Genomic DNA, 16,640 nt, shown 5'->3' on the forward strand with positions numbered 1-16,640 from the left:
TTAGATGTTTAAGAGTCGTTTGAGTACTTTTTGGAGAGAACTTCCCTTTAATTTGTTTTAATTCTTTGCACACTGCTTGCAAACTATCTCACTGGTTTGCTTTACATCTTTATAATTATTTGTTCTAACCTGACGCTGCTGTATCAGGCGTCTGGCAGAGAAGCTTGCTCAAAGGATATCTCGGCACACTTGAAGAAACTTCAAGTACTTTCTCTTTCTTTCTTTTTTTAAGCAAGAACAGAGAATGATCTGTTGGAGAGCTGAGCGACCGTTGATTATCTTAACCCACCACGCAGTATTTTCTTTTTCTTATTTGTCCTAATGTTGAAGCTGTTTTCTCAGTCTGTGTTTTCTTTATTTTGAGTGTTTTAGTAGATTTCATGTTGCAGTCTATTGCCTCTCTTCCTCTTCCAAACATTTCCTTACTGTCTAACATCTGCTGTCGTCACTGGGCTTCCCTGGGGACCTTGTGGGAACTCATGCACGGAGCTGCTGACTAACACGAGGATAATAATGGTTCTGCAGAAATACATCTTTTAGCCTACGTTCATAACGTCACCATAGACATGGGAAACTTTGAGTCGCCATATTGTGACGATGTGATCATGAAGTATTCGCAATTCACAAAACGTGTGAAATGTTTGTTGCGATTTTGTATACATTTACATAATAGATATATTTTGATAATGGAGTTCTGTGTTTATTTTTTATCGACTCTGCCCAGTAGTTGTGTCACTGACACAAATACCAGTAAAAGGTTGAATAGTCACATTAGATGGCTTAATACATCAATACATTTGTCTGCTACATTTGAAGCTAAAGCAAGCAACTGCTTATCTTAATTTGGCTTAAATCTGCCTACCAGCACCTTTAAGGCTGACTAATCTAACATGTATCATGTGTGATAATCTGCATAAAAACGAAAGAAAGCAATTGGGCATATTTCCTAAAATGATGAACTATTAAAAAAAATTAAATAAAAATAAGACTCAGGTCGTGTCTAGTTTTAAAAGTGTGTTCCCACTGAGCTCTCACTCACCAGTACACTATCCAACACATTCACAAACAGAAGACAGAGCATTGCAGGAGCAGTGAGTGGGGTGAGAGGTTAGTGTAGAGCTGAATCTCTGCAGAGAAAACGTATAGAGGGTTTGTACAGGGATCATCTCCAGACCCTAAAGAACTGGTGCACCGCAGGCAGCAACTTACCGACTTCTGCTTCTGCTTAGCTGTGATGAGACGGAAGAGGAAAGAAAAGAGAGAGAGAGGTTAAGAAGAGACATGCACGCTAACGGGCGGGTGCAACACCGAGGGACGCGGACAGTGTTGTGGACAAACAGGACGGACGCAGAGTGAGGCTGAGCAGCCACAGGCGTTTAGTCTGAGTTGGCGGAAGGACACAGTAGAAGAGATATTGGCGCAGTCCAAGGTTTACCTTCTTAAAGAAAGGCATTCGTTTCTCTTTTGCTAGGGGTGACGTGACAGTGTTTCGACTTGCTTTAGGGGAGCTGGGCAGGTTGACTGGAAGCTCATTCTCCTCGAGGTCTAAGTCTGTGGCGTCTATATCAAGGGCTACGCACAGACAGACAAGAGCACCACCATACAGATGTGAACACAGGAAAATGTTAACTTTATTTCAGGTAGAATTATAGAGTATGATAAATCTAAGTAGCTCATCTTACCTTGAACTTGAATTTAGTGGTTTAAAGTTGGTGTAAAAAAAATCAAGGAATCCATTAAGTGTAAAGTTTTGAATTTGTCCATAAGGTTACTCACCAGACGAAGGAGGCGTAGATTTCCGTGAGTTAGGAACGACTTCACCTAAACTAGAGAATGAGTTTGCTCCCAATTTACTGAAAAGAGAAGAAGTGTTTGACACGTGAGATCAACAACACCAACAAAGAGCCCTCATTCATCTTAAGACAAACTCTCAGCCAAGACACACTTACAATAATGCAACAGGATGAGGATTTTTACCTGGAATGGAACTTGCCCTGTTTGGCTCTTTGCTCCTGGAGGAGACGAGTGCTTTCAAGCTTCACTGGACTGGGGATGAAACCGATTTCACAGCCTTCCTTTACCAGGCGTCCTATCCACCAGTCGTTGTTAAATTTCTACACAGAATAATTAAATAATAAAATCACAATAGCAAACTTTACTCGTACGGCACCTTTCATACAAGAAATGCAGCTAAGAGTGCTTAAGAATGATACAATTGCATGCATTACAAGCTCTACATTAAAATACATCCAATTAACTTAGGCATGAAAATAATAGCAAAAGTAAGATAAAGTAGAGTAGAAATAGTCAAAGTTCAGCATTAATAGAGTATACACAAAAAAATAAGAATTGTTCTCCTAATCAATTTCTTGTAAATATCTTATTTTGAAAGTTTTGCACTCACTTCTTTGACATGGAGGAAGTCTTTAGCCTCAAAGGAGACGGCCATGCCCGGCACGGGGACATCGTCATCGTGACTCGGGCTGTAGTTGACATTTGTGCGAACAGCAAATGCAACTGGTTTGGTCTGCGTGAGGAACACAGGAGGGAAATGACAGATGGTGCATGAGATACAAATGTCACATAGAAAACTGTATCCTAATTTACAAAAAGAGAGAGAGAGAAAACCCAGGCCAGACATTTCAGAATAAGCCACAAGAAAGTGTAAAATTAAATTTGTATGAAGTGTAAAAATAACCTTTGGCTAAGGATCCAAGCCGGCTCTGACTCATCCAGACCTAGTTTATCTCTCTCCGACTGATATGGCTGCTGCATTGACTGAGACGCGTAACAATTAGGATATGTGACGTAAAAGTGTCTGCAGCGATCACCGCGGCGCTTTGACATGAATAGTAAAACAGCCAGGACTCTTGTTTTACTTATGAGGAACACAAACAGTGCTTGTATTAATGGTTCATAAATCAATCCCACAACCTTTACAATGGCTCAATAAACACTGGCCTTCCTATGGCACCACTGCTGACCGTCATTTTTTGGGACAAACAGACCTTTGAGATAATGCACAAAGCTAATTAAATGTTTCCTGTACTCATCATGCTAGCCATCATATAACCTACAAACACTTTCCACAAATAATGAGCAACTTTCTTTCTTTCCAGACACAAATATTTTTGCACACAGCAAAAAAAACAAATATGTTGCCCATAGTGACATTTACTACAAAAGGGATTTGAACAAGATTATATTTAGGTCATGACATGAAGAAATGTAATGGGAGAACCACACGCTCACAAACAAACTCTAAATGTAGATCTATCCGTGGAATATACCCACCGAGACACATTGCTTTAAGAATTACATTCAATTATTTTGGAAATCATCTTGGAGCCAGCCTGGCGGCGATGGCAGCAACAGTTGGCAACATGTCCATGCCCTCAACAAGCTTACATTTGTTCTGCCTTTGATTGTGCGACAAGCATGACAGAAGTCAACTGAAAAGCCAAAAAAGCAATGCACAGGGAGGTAGCTCAGAGTAATCTCCCTGCGTAGACTTACACGCTAAATATTTACCTGCAGATGAAAGGGAGCAAGATGAGGGGAAAGGCTGTGTGAAGGGCGGGAAGATGTTCTGCTAGATCAGAGCTTTGATGCTGTATCTTTAGTTGAACTTCATAGTTCATACAGATTCTGAAAAATGCTTTCAAAGTGCAATCGAATATGGCATCATATAGTCCAACAATACCTGTGTCTAGAAGCTATATAAATGTAATTTAAATCCAGAAAATTAAAGATTAAATGATGTAAAAGATTAATATTTTTCATGCAGCTCAATCACCTTTAACCTTCGACAGTTAGGGCAGGGGCAGTTAGCACTGATTTGATTGACTTGTATTTGAGTTCTACTTGAGATCTAAATAGGCAGCAATGCTCAGTAGCATGGGAGTGATTCATCAGCGGCTCTGGGAGAAGCTTTACAGACAACGGGCGTTCTCCTTGATCATAGACTCCCCTGTCCACTAATGCCTCATTGACATACAACAGGTGTGAAGTGACTTGGACAAACTATAAGGGATTATGGACATAATACATTAGTGAAATCCTCCAGGAATCATTCCCTCATGCAGACGGAAATGTAAATATTCGGTGGAGTGATGGTTTGTAAGCTGCATGTGCGTGTGCAGCATTTCCACTGAGGAGATCATCCAATCCAATGTGTGCAGCGCCCGGACCTGTAGTAGAGGACAGAGTGACCTTGGTGCCTGCTTGCATAGAGTCACATGGGCTGCATGGAGGTATAAGGTCCATTAGCGGACATATGTGTGCGTGTGCGTGCTCTGCCGGTTGTCTTATGGGTCGCTGCCTCCTTCCGCTGCCCTCCTTGCTCTTATCCATCATGGCTGCCTGTCAGAAGAAGCTTTCTCTATAGGCCTAATGACATTTCACAGACCCGAAGGTAATCACACACATGTACATGTCCTACACGCCACCTTGTATCACAGGTGACAGCGGGATTTGTACATTATAGCACCTTTAACTCAGCTGCACAGTATATATCTACATCTCCTGACCGAGATCATACTCCTTTGTTACTTCTTACGTAACAGGGGCTTCATTACGGATGCCATATCGACTGCAGTGAGGGAGGGTGGGAGGGAGGGTTAGGGACCTGGTGAGACGCTCGAGAGGAGGGGGAAAATGGAGAGAATAAGAAAAGAAAGGGAGAAGAGAAAATGGATTTGAATGATAGAGGACAATATGTAGTGCAAAGAAGAGGGCAGGAAGTGGCGAGGAGACACATTCATGGAGATAAGAGGCAGAGCAAAGATAAGACAAGAGTTAACCAGCTCAAGAGAAGCCCTTATCTGTAACTGGGAAACCTGGGAGGCATCACTATATGGACTACAGCCAATTAAAATCACACAACGACGATTGTCAAAATATCTCATCACTTAATGAATATTTCACCTCCCAGTTCTATAAGTACTTACATTGAGTAAGTGAACAGGCAGATTTTAGATATAACACACCAGATCCCGTCCATTAGCAGCACACACACACACACACACACACACACACACACACACACACACACACACGCACACACACACACAGCACTATCACATTATATAAATCAAGATTCCCACAGTGTTTCACCTTGACTGTTGTGGATCGATTTGAAATTCATTCTCTTTTGCACTATGTGCACTGGCCTCAGGCGGCACTAAGAGCCTGTAGTATTTATTATTATGTGGTATGACGGGAGCCATAACCTTCATTAATTCAGTGTGGAAATATATTTTCTATAATTATCCAAGGTTAGTTTAGTATGTGATAAATGAAGGTTGTTAATGGCAATGACTGCAGCTACAGTACATCAATTGTTTGTGCCATGATGTGTATGGACTACTTCAATGAGTCAGATTTCATATTGTATCCATTATCTGAGTAAAAGCTTCCTACTACTCCAACACCTCAACTCGCAGCAGCCACAGACGTTTATCCACCTCAACTTAACGTACACATTTAAAAAAAAATTGGATATTAACAACAAAAACTCATACATAAAACTGCCTCATTCAGCTTTAAACAAATTAATTCTGACTGAAAGCAATGTATTGCTTCCATACATAATGTATTTGTAAAATAACATACTGTTGCTCCCTATAATATGGATTTTAAAGTACTCCACTTATTTAGAACTGCACTTCCACAAAAAAGAAAGAATGCAGTCAAAATAAAAAAGCCAAGGCAAGATATACTGACATTTCATCCAATATATGGGTCAAGCTCCAACAACCTTTGAGCGTACACTTTCCATAATGCAACTCTAATGCTCCCTCTCTGCTAAACTGCATTCACATTTCAACAATTCCTCACCAAGTAACTAGGTCTTTCCACTGAAAAATGTTAAAGCCAGGTTAACCCCTAATGACATCATCGGGTTTATTATCTCAGACAGAAAACATTGTACAACTGCTTTCACAGACTGAAAAGTATTCCAAATACTAGTCAAGAAGTGTAAAATTAAAGTACCCTATTAAGGTCAATTAGAAACAACAGAGGGGGTTTAGTGTGTGCTTGTAGTAAATACATGTACGAATACAAGCCAAACACAAAGTGTTTCTTAAAACGCAAGGTAGCAATGAAAGTGGATTGGAATACTCTGATTACATTGCTTAATGTATGTTTTTAAATATTCAATATAGTTAAAATATACTTAATTATTTTTATATGGACCTCAGGAAGATAGCTGTTCTTTAGGGTACCACTAATGGGGATTCTAACAATAAACATGTGCATGTTGTACACTTTATGAATGTAATGTATTGTAATGTGATGAAGTATACTATGGCACTTGGAAGACATGTACATACCATTACAGGCATCACCCCTCTCCCCATTACTAACAAATATCCGTGGTGTGTTGTGGAAGCCATTGTGAATTACTGCCCATAAAGGCTCACAGTCAGGGAGTCTGCACTTCCTCTGACCCCCGCTTCACTTTCTCTCTGGTGGCCAGCCCACGGAGAGGACTATTTTTTACTAGTCATCTGTCATGTAAAATGCCAACAGGGATAATCCATGCCAGGTTATCTATAAAGCCAACTTATCTTTGTAATTAGTGAGCCAGAAAGGGTGGCTCTAACAACATAGATCCTGCTGTTGTGATCCATCTTTGCCAGCCACGAGCGACCCTGAGACACAGCGCAGAGCTTAGAGCTTACAGCTAATGAGCGAGCTAGCTCTTACATACACTAAAAAGACAATAAACAAATTTTTCAGACCCTTACTTGAATTAATATGCAAAAATAGAACATCATGAGCTGTCAAATTAACTGTGAAGCAGGAAGAGTGCAGAATGTGCACAAAAGAAAAAGCAAAATTATTTTAAAGATCAAAGGCATGAATCTTAGCAGCACCAGCGATTTGAGTGATTCTGCGGAAGCGGGCGCTGATTGCAATTCCTGTCGCGCAAAGGCCGGATTGCTCTGCCGTGTGTGTGTTTGTTTATATGATGCTAATTGTGGCCCAGAGCAGAGCAAAGCCGGCCAAGCTTGGCTCTGATAAACAGTGGCGCAGAGCCCTCCGAGGCCACTAACCTCTCACATCAGCAGCCCCTGATAGCCCCCATGTCTTCAGCTTACAAACCAGAGGAAAATATCCTGCTTCTCTCATAGTAGCCAAGGTAGTCCTGGAGCATTGTCCACTGATATTAACTAAAGATTAATAAAACAACATATGATTTATAATCGCAATTTTAATGTCTGAGTGGGGGTAAAATGTGCTGGGGAAGTCGTCTCGAAGTCAAATTTGCCAAAAAGGAAGCAGAGACTGATTTTCATCTTCCAATAATAAACTAACTAGTGTAAAGTTTACATTACCATCCAAGTTGCCCAACATCATTCATTCAAGCATAACAAACCAATTTGTATCCGTACAAACACACTTCTACACCTTTGGGGACTTCTCATTGACATTACGGATTCTCCTGTCCATAACCATCACAGCATGTCTCACTCCATCAAACTAAAACTAATCCTTACTTGAGCCAAAAACATATTCTTAAAGGTGCACTGTGGAGTTTTTCTTACAGACAAACAAAAGTTTGTTTATATTCAATGTTTCTCATGAAAACAAAGTGTGTGTACACTTAAGGTCTACTGAATATGGTACGTGAAACGTGTTATTCATAGTTAAAACAAAGTATTTTCACAAATATTTGAAATTTTGAATATTGAAAATATTTTTTCCATCTTATTTTTCATGCCTTTTTGGAAACATTGCTATTAATATTTTTCATAGCTTTTGTTTTTTGTTGTATCTAAAACTCCACAGGTGGCCTTTAACTCTCAAACAGTCTACTAAAAAAAAAGCCAGAAAAGCCTTACTTTTCAAAGATGTTCTCACTGTCAAGGACTAATATTCAAGCTACTCTTTCTAAAAACACACAAACATGTTGATACTGTGTTAAAGTATGTGGCCCCACATGGCCCTGTGTCAATATGTTTCTGACACACGCACACACACACACACACACACACACACACACACACACACACACACACACACACACACACACACACACACACACACACACACACACACACACACACACACACACACACACACACACACACACACACACACACACACACACACACACACACACACAAACGGGTTAGAGTGATGTGGGTGCTGCTTGGTTTTGGATTACCAACCTTAGCCTTGTCAAGCTGTGCCTGAGCCTGTCGCTCTGCCTCTCTGCGCACTGCCTCCTTATCCTCCTCCAAGGAAACATCGGAGTCTGATGGACGGCTGGTGTAGGAGTCGGCCGAACCCTGCAGAGACAGAAAAACATTTTAGCGACACAGATATACAATGAAACTCAACTCTGTCCATTTGAATTCACACTGTACAAATGACAGGTGTTTAGACAAGAGGTGAGCACGAGGAATTAATTTGTGTTGCGTTACCCTTTGCTCTTCAAACAAATGTTTAACTTTGAAGTGAAGCATCTGATGTGCAACTACAATTGTGCAAAACACACACCAACCCAGACCCTAATCGTCAAAGGTCTCAGTAGATTACAAGAAATAATCAATGTGAAGGCTGTGCTCAATACAATGCAATTCGACTAATCGACTAATCCCATCCCTGCAACCACTTGAAAAAATCACAAGAACTTAATGAACCCAGAGCAATGTATTGACATTTCTTCTTTTTCTAAAAGTGGATGCCGAAAGACACAAATAGTTTTTCACATCCCCAGAGGCTACTTTCTATCCTTAGCTCTCTCAGCTGCTCCCCAAGATGTGTTGTGATCATTAAGTGACAAACACTGGGGGAAATGTTGAAGAACACCAAGTCCCTGTACAGTACGTCTCAAAGTGATATGTGGTTGTGATCGATATATACTCCTAAAAAAAGACATTGTGCACACCACCACATGAACAAACATATACATCACATTTCTTGTTATATACTTCATGAAAACAGACCATAAATAATAATATAGTGGATAAGTGCAATACGTGCATGGTCTAACTGTATGGAACTGAACATAGTGTTACTGTTTGCAATGAGTTTTTCAACCACTCTGTCCTACAAAGAGAGCAGTAACAACAGAACCACTTGATTAAAAACAAATATAATATGATTAAAAGGTATAGCTTTACCACACCAACCCATTGATTCCACTAGATAAAAACTGTAACTCTACTATGAGCTAGGCTTTAGCATAGCTAGTTTGGTTGTTTTTATACACAACGACCAAATCACTTTTTTAAACAAAACAATTGCCAAAAGTAAACCACATTGATATATTTAAATTATAGGACAAATCTAGGGGATAAAAAAAGTTAAAATACATACAATATATTTAACCATATTTGGCTATGCAAAAACTAGCCTAGCTATACTGTATGGCTCTCCCTTGATATTTTTCTTTGTAATTTTTCAGAATCAGAATCTCTTTATTGTCATTGCACAAAGTGCAACAAAATTGGGGTGTAAATAACTGTATTAATGAATATATTTAATTCAAAACAAATCAATTAATCAGATTCTGGTCTAAATTGTTAAATTGTGATTAACTATGACTAACTATGCAGTGACTGCATTTTTTAGGACAGCAAATGAAAGTAAATACTGATGAAAAGTGTATAATTTCATTTGTGGATGTTGGAATGAATATCATTATGTGTGCATATACTACAGAATAATTTCCTACTGCCACATACTAGTTTCAGGAACGTACACATAGATTAAAGGAAGGGATTGTCAAATAAGTCAGGCCAGCATGAGCTTTATCCTTTCCTGCTCGCTACTATAACGCCCACACAAGGTCTTTCATTCATCTCACTGCACCACCACACTCTGCTGTCTGAGTTAAAAATAGCCTCCTTCACTCTGTGGCTGATTAGAATAACCCAGCCATCACATGCATACAAAGGAGGCTCTTACATTACCTGAGTTATGCATACAGACTACACAAGTGTTGTTGTCACACATCAAACAAGGTTATTTATATTTATGTCCTCCAACTCATATGAAACCCTGCTGCTCATCAATTGCCACTGTGTCTCTCATCCTCCCTCTTTTGTACCTGATATGAATAACGCATTTGAAGCCAGCTCATTAAGTATCCATGTGTTGCTTTTGCTGTCAGAACATTCATATATGTATGATATATGATATGATATGATATGATATGATATATAATATAATATAATATAATATAATATAATATAATATAATATAATATAATATAATATAATATAATATAATATAATATAATATAATATAATATAATATAATATAATATATGCTTTTAAAAAACACGCATCTAAATACTGCTCAAGCTTGAGTTTGAATATGCAGCACCACTAGGGCTGCAACTAACGATTATTTTGATAATCGATTAATCTGTAGATTATTTTCTCGATTAATCGATTATCAATTGATTAGTGTTTTGGTCTGTAAAGTGTCAGAAAATGGTGAAAAATGTTGATCAGTTTTCTTAAGCCCATGTTGACGTCCTCAAATGTATTTTTATGTCCAAAACACACAGATATTTCAGTTTACTGTCATAAAAGGATTAAAGAAACCAGACAATATTCACATTTGAGAAGCTGAAATCAGAGAATTTGGAAATGTTTTATTAAAAAATTACTCAAAACGATTAATCGATTATCAAAATAGTTGGCGATTATTTTCATAATCGGTTAATAATCTATTCTTCGATTAATCGTTGCAGCTCTAAGCACCACCACATTCGGATGAGAGATAAGTGTCTTAAATTGGCATCTTATTGCAATTGGCTTTGAATAGTGCAGGTGAACACACACCTGGCACACGGTGTGATTATCCCATCAGGTCACGTCTAACGACGGGGCGTGAACAAGAACAGCGGCCCAGTGGGTCAGAGAGGGAAGTGATATGGAGCTCTGCCCAGAATGTGACAGCCATAACTGATAACAAAACGCAGCTTCTCATCATCACCAGGCAATACACAACCGTGCCACACTGACCCCCTCAACACGATGGAATGATGGATGAACTAGACACACTCAGACTCACTGCACAACACGGACACGCAAAAAAAAAAGGAAAACTGATGTAAACACAATCAAAATCTGCTTACACAGTCATCGGCGCTCTTGACGCGACCTCCCTTGGCTCGTTTCAGCAAGCGGACCCAGGTGGCCTTCATCAGCCACACTGGTCATTCACTGTCCTGAGCCACTGCCACCCCTTGCTGCTGCTACAACTACACCAAACTGCACCGCTGCTGTGGTCACCTTTACACCAGCGCTGCAGCGACCGTCACTGCCACCGCTACAGGTACATTCAACACTGTGGTGGTGGCAGCAGCATCCACCGCTGGTTCCTGTTACTACAACTTGGCTGTAAATGCTACTTTCATCTCTGGGTAAATAAATAGCTTTGGAGTAGTTAGGGCTCCTTATTTTCCTGCAGCTCCAGCTAGCTCTGCTGCTATTTGTAGAGCCACAGCTCGTCCTCCTGCTCCTCCTGCTACTGCTGCCGTTGCCAAAGATGGGGAATCCACAGGAGCTCTCTGCCCCGTGCATAATCTCAGCAGCTTTTTTCCCGCGTCCGCCCCAGGCTCCTCGGTAGAGCCGGAGTGCTCAGGCAGTGAGAGTGCTTTGCTGCAGGTGCTGGGGCTGACTCCCAGTGTGAGTCAGGTGGCAGGATGCTTCTCATTCAGGCTTTGGCTCTCCTCCTCCTGCACTGTAGCTTCCCCGTGCTGCTCCACAAGCACTGGATGGATAACACTAGTGTGTATCTACATGCGTCCCGGTGTGTTCGCCCGTGAACGGCTCAGCCTCCTGATGCTAATGAAGCTGCCGCCTTTCTCAGGTGCTGCGAGCTCCCTCCATTCCCACTCTCTCCTCTCTCGTCTCAGCCTGCCAGTGTTTGTCCTGCACACTTCCTTCTGTCATTCTGCCAATATATATCTCCGTCTCCCCCCTCCTTCTCCTCCTCCTTCTCTGTCACTCCCCTTATTTTACCCCCTCACAGTCAGTCCATCTGCTCGCCACCGTGTCTCTGCAGTGATCAATGCTGGGCAGTGCATGTGCTATATAGATACTGTTAATAAGAAGGATTTGCCTGCTGTGTTGTTCTTTTTTTAAATGTAAACACATTGCATTCACCCTGATTTGAGCTGTTTATAGCTGATGAACAATTGGTGTCGCGTCGCCATCGTCTCAGAAGTGGAAAGCTTGTTTACCGTGCAAAAGCCTGAAATATGAATGTGAATCTGCGCACTTTTTTCACTCATCATTATGAGCTGCAACTGATCATTATTCTCATTATCAGTTTGTGCAACTCGTTCTTTAATCCCCCCTACCCTTTGGTTTTTAATATTAATCAGTAACAGTGATGAGGAAACTAAATCAAATTGGCAAGCTGAAATGTATTTAAAGATGAATGTGAATGTGTTAAACAATGCGGCTCAATTAGACATACAGTAATTATAAGATATAATGACAGTGAACTTCAGAGCACATAAAAATTGACTGACTAGTTAGAGTAGAGCTGAATTAATTAGCTGGGACAAACTTTTTACATGTGGGTATTTTCCTTTTTTTTCCTCTTTTTTATCAGTGTGATTTGCATATATTTGGGTTTTGAACTCTGTAAACAAAAGAAATGACTAATCTAAATATGTAACGTTTGGCTCTGGGAAAACAATTCTATAGAAAAGAGAACATAATCAGAAGATTAACTGACAACGAAAACAGGAGCAGCAACAATAAGATTGCAAATTATTTCCCAATAACTTAAAAAGAAAATCATAATTTTGGTTTGATTTTATAATCATCCATTCTTTACTCGTCTCAGTATTAGAGATTCCAATGTAAAAGCTGCGCCAAATCCTTGGCTTTCAGATCAGCAGTGAATCATTACATTTGAGTGAGGAATTGCAAAGCCACACAGGACAAATGAGTATAATTACAACAAAAAATCCCTCTCTCATAAAAGGAACAGCTGAAGTGAAAACCAGAAAAAGGATTATTCAAGGTGTCCTTTTTTCTATTCTCACTGCTGACACGCAGTGCTCCTTTGTCCGAACCGCCATTAGGTTGTGTGAGGTCATAGAAGTCAGGGGTTGGCCCATGGGACCAGCGGTCGAAATAAGCCTGATGGTTTATGACCAGCAGTCACTCTCCAAGGAGCACTTACTGTAGATCATAAGATGACATGCTAATCAGCGCTGCTTATCATAACCAATCAATGATACGCCTCCATCTGCTCAGGGGCTTTTCAACAAGACACGTGCACCAAACACAACTCATCTAAAACGAGAGGAAAGAATAATTATGAGTTTAGATCATCATAACAAATGAAAGGTGGAGTCAGGGATTCTAGAGAATGCTTGTTGTCAAAATCACTTCTTGACAAAATCCGTGATTATCTCCTCACGATCCGCTACCTGTCCGTGTGGCCTGAAAAAAAATCTGGTTTTAATACAAAGCCTAGGGACTGTAAACTGGTATGTAAACAAATGGTATGTAAACAAAGTGGGCCCACCATAGCTAACAACATGCCAGTTTACAGAGCCAAGGCTGTGTATTAACACTGGATTTAAAAAAAAAGCAGACACACAGTATGGACAGGCAGTGGATCGTGTGGAGATCACTGATTTTGACAAAAATTGGTTTTGATAAAAAGCAGTCTCCAGCATTGCTGACTCCACCTTTAAACTAACAATGAAGGTGATAATGTGAGGTAGATAATGTTTTGAACAGAGATAAATGGGAATGGTGGACAAGAATATGTATCTTCTTAGCCATCATAACATCAAACTACTCTGATCATCATGCACTGAAAACAACAGGAAGTCAATTGACTGCTTGGTATTTTTTTGTGCAATGGTCACATATGTTTCAACGAGGTGGCTTGACACTAGCCTCAGAGGGCACAGATGCTCTGAACGCTGGGCTGAGGAGCCCGGAGATGAGAGTGGTGGAGCTGTGAAGGCTGCGCTCCGATAGCAACACACTGACAAAGACTCACAGCGACAGAACAAGCCTCTGGCTGCCTGACATGGCCGACCTCCAGACCCGCTGCCACACTTTCACTGACAGCGCTCTGTCACTCACACACACAAACTAATATTAATCTTACAGCAGTATGAAACTGCTTTGATCCATGAGGAGAGGTTTTCATTTTTTTGAGGGCTGCTCACCAAGAATCACAGCACCATAAACTAGCATTACAGGAAGCTCTTCCAGGAGACTTTGCTTCTCTATCGTGATCCAAAAAGCTGCAAATCTTATCACAAATCAGTAAGATTGCCAGCCTGCCTCCACCACTGACCAACATTAGGTTGACATTTGTGATTGAGTGAAATAGCTCAAGTACTGGATGGCCACTTATGTTATGAGTGCTACGGACTGATCCCTTGACTTTTCCATCAAGCACCATCAACGGAAGTATCTTCCTAAAAACCCAACATCTCATTGGTCTGAGATGGGTCACTGAAGCGGTACAGTCCCATCCACCAACATGACCTCTGCACCCTTTGCCTCGACATATTAATGGCACACTACTCCATGCATTGGTCCTGAAAGTTGGCACTGGACCCAAATCTTGACCCGCAGAATCGTCCAATATTAATCCTAATTACTAAGGAAGCTGGGTTGGCAAATCTGTACAGGCAGAACAGAAACTGCACTATGTGTGAGAGTTGGCCATCTTCATGCATTGGTTAGAGAAAGAGAGATGAAGGGAGGTGGGGGGGGGGGATTGAAAGGGCAATAGTCCTTTGGTCTCTATGCCACTCTTATTGATTCATTTGGACAGAGGTCCATGCTGTAAGACCACCAATGACCTCTACATGCAGCAGTGCCACGGCAATCACCACATTACAAATCACTGTGGCTATTACCGCAGTAAAACAGGAAGATGTGAGTCAGCCACTGCTGCCTCTTGCATCTGACAGAATCACTTACAGTGGATGAAACTCTTACACCAAGGAATCTCTTCCTGATATGAAAGCTTTCATTTTCATTTGTGGCTACTATATGAGTTATTCGTTTTTTTGTATCCACTATAAAAATGGAGAGTAGTCATGCAGAAAATAAAGGCTGTGCATGAGAGCAATAAAGTGCTCTCATGGTCGAGGAGTCCTAAGTTTAGCAGTTTTTAACCTCTGTCCTTACTTGTAAAACTCCTGCTTCCTTCAGTAATGTCACAACACTGCACGCTCACCAATCTCTTTGCAGCTCCCCAAATGTTCCTTCACTCTTACAGTATTTCTCCCATTTGCAAATCCATTCACCTTTTTCCATTCATTCCCGCACTGTGACCCCTTACTCAGCTGCTTTCATCTCCCGTCTCTCTCAGGATTACAAATGGCTTTGGCCTCCCTCTTCTCCCTCTTATGGGGGAAGACGCTTGCGTGCGTCACATGTATTTTCCCCCACTGTTACAGTAGTGAGTGATGCATTTCACGTTAAAATCTTCTTCCTGTTAAGTGTATACTTCTTCCTGCTAAGTGTATACTTCTTCCTGCTCCTTTTCAGGCATATCTCAGCAATACAGATAATTTGTTTTCTTTTCTTTTTTTTGTGAAAACATAATTTTTGTTTATTGTATTTCCATGCTTTTCATTTTGTTTTGTATGTTTGATATGTCTGAAATAAATTTAATCAAATCAAATCAAAAATGGCACCCATTCTAGGGGCGCCCTTAGCTCAGTTATTAGGGCGTCCCCCCCATGGGCCTCGGCCAGCAGCGGACCCGGGTTCGATTCCAGCCCGCGGTCGTTCTCTGCATGTCACTCACCTCTCTGCCCCATTTCAACTCTGTCTCTACACTATCAATAAAGCCAAAAAAAATATCTTAAGAAAAAAATGCCCATTCTTGTCAGTGTCAGTATTTACAATTAGCTTTTTCCAGTGATAGCAGTTTCTCCTCTTAGTAACCTACCTTTCAATGGCAACTGAGCAAAAGTTTATATCCTTTTAAGGACAGCGTGATACTGTCAAAAGCTCCAGGTACGTGGAGTTAAGATTTTTTTGCCGTGTTAAAAAAAATTGCCTCAAAGAGCTAAAAAGTAACATACATGCATATAAATCAACAGAACAACTTACCCTCTAGATCAGGGGTTCTCAACCTTCTGCAAGCTGGGCCCCCCCAAAGCTGGGTCATTGCAGTTGGGCCCCCCCACCGACCCTGACAACCCCCCCCCCCCCACACACACACACACCACCCTACACAGATAGATAGATAGATAGATAGATAGATAGATAGATAGATAGATAGATAGATAGATAGATAGATAGATAGATAGATAGATAGATAGATAGATAGATAGATAGATAGATAGATAGATAGATAGATAGATAGATAGATAGATAGATAGATAGATAGATAGATAGATAGATAGAGCTTCACAAAACAAAGTCTATGATCAATGGGAAACACTGCTGTCTGACAACCCAGTTCAGAGAATGTTTCAACTATTGAGTCTTGGATTTGGAAAGTGGCCAGATTTAGCTCAAAATGCTACCTGCGATTAATGTGCTGTGCAGCCTGAACGCGGAGTTGTGTGTGTCTCAGTGGCGATTCCAGGAAATTTTGACTGGGGGTGGCCAAGGTGGGCCACAGAGCTAGAGTGGGGTGGCCATCGCACCCCTGAATTAATA

General features: G+C 40.7%; 1 protein-coding gene across 2 annotated transcripts in view; it reads right to left on the minus strand.

Moving 5' to 3' along the window:
• The window catches only part of cacnb2a (calcium channel, voltage-dependent, beta 2a), a 62,592-nt gene that overhangs the window by 9,372 nt on the left and 36,580 nt on the right, over window positions 1–16,640 (minus strand). For both annotated transcript variants that reach the window (XM_080050269.1, XM_080050270.1), the window contains 5 exons: window positions 8,181–8,300; window positions 2,405–2,527; window positions 1,978–2,114; window positions 1,777–1,853; window positions 1,436–1,572 (listed from right to left, as the gene is read on the minus strand). In XM_080050269.1, coding sequence (XP_079906395.1) covers window positions 1,436–1,572; window positions 1,777–1,853; window positions 1,978–2,114; window positions 2,405–2,527; window positions 8,181–8,300 — 594 coding nt within the window. The remainder of the gene's footprint in view (window positions 1–1,435; window positions 1,573–1,776; window positions 1,854–1,977; window positions 2,115–2,404; window positions 2,528–8,180; window positions 8,301–16,640) is intronic.

The sequence above is a fragment of the Ammodytes marinus genome (genome assembly GCF_949987685.1).
Source record: "Ammodytes marinus genome assembly, chromosome: 21".
Lineage (NCBI taxonomy): Eukaryota > Metazoa > Chordata > Actinopteri > Uranoscopiformes > Ammodytidae > Ammodytes > Ammodytes marinus.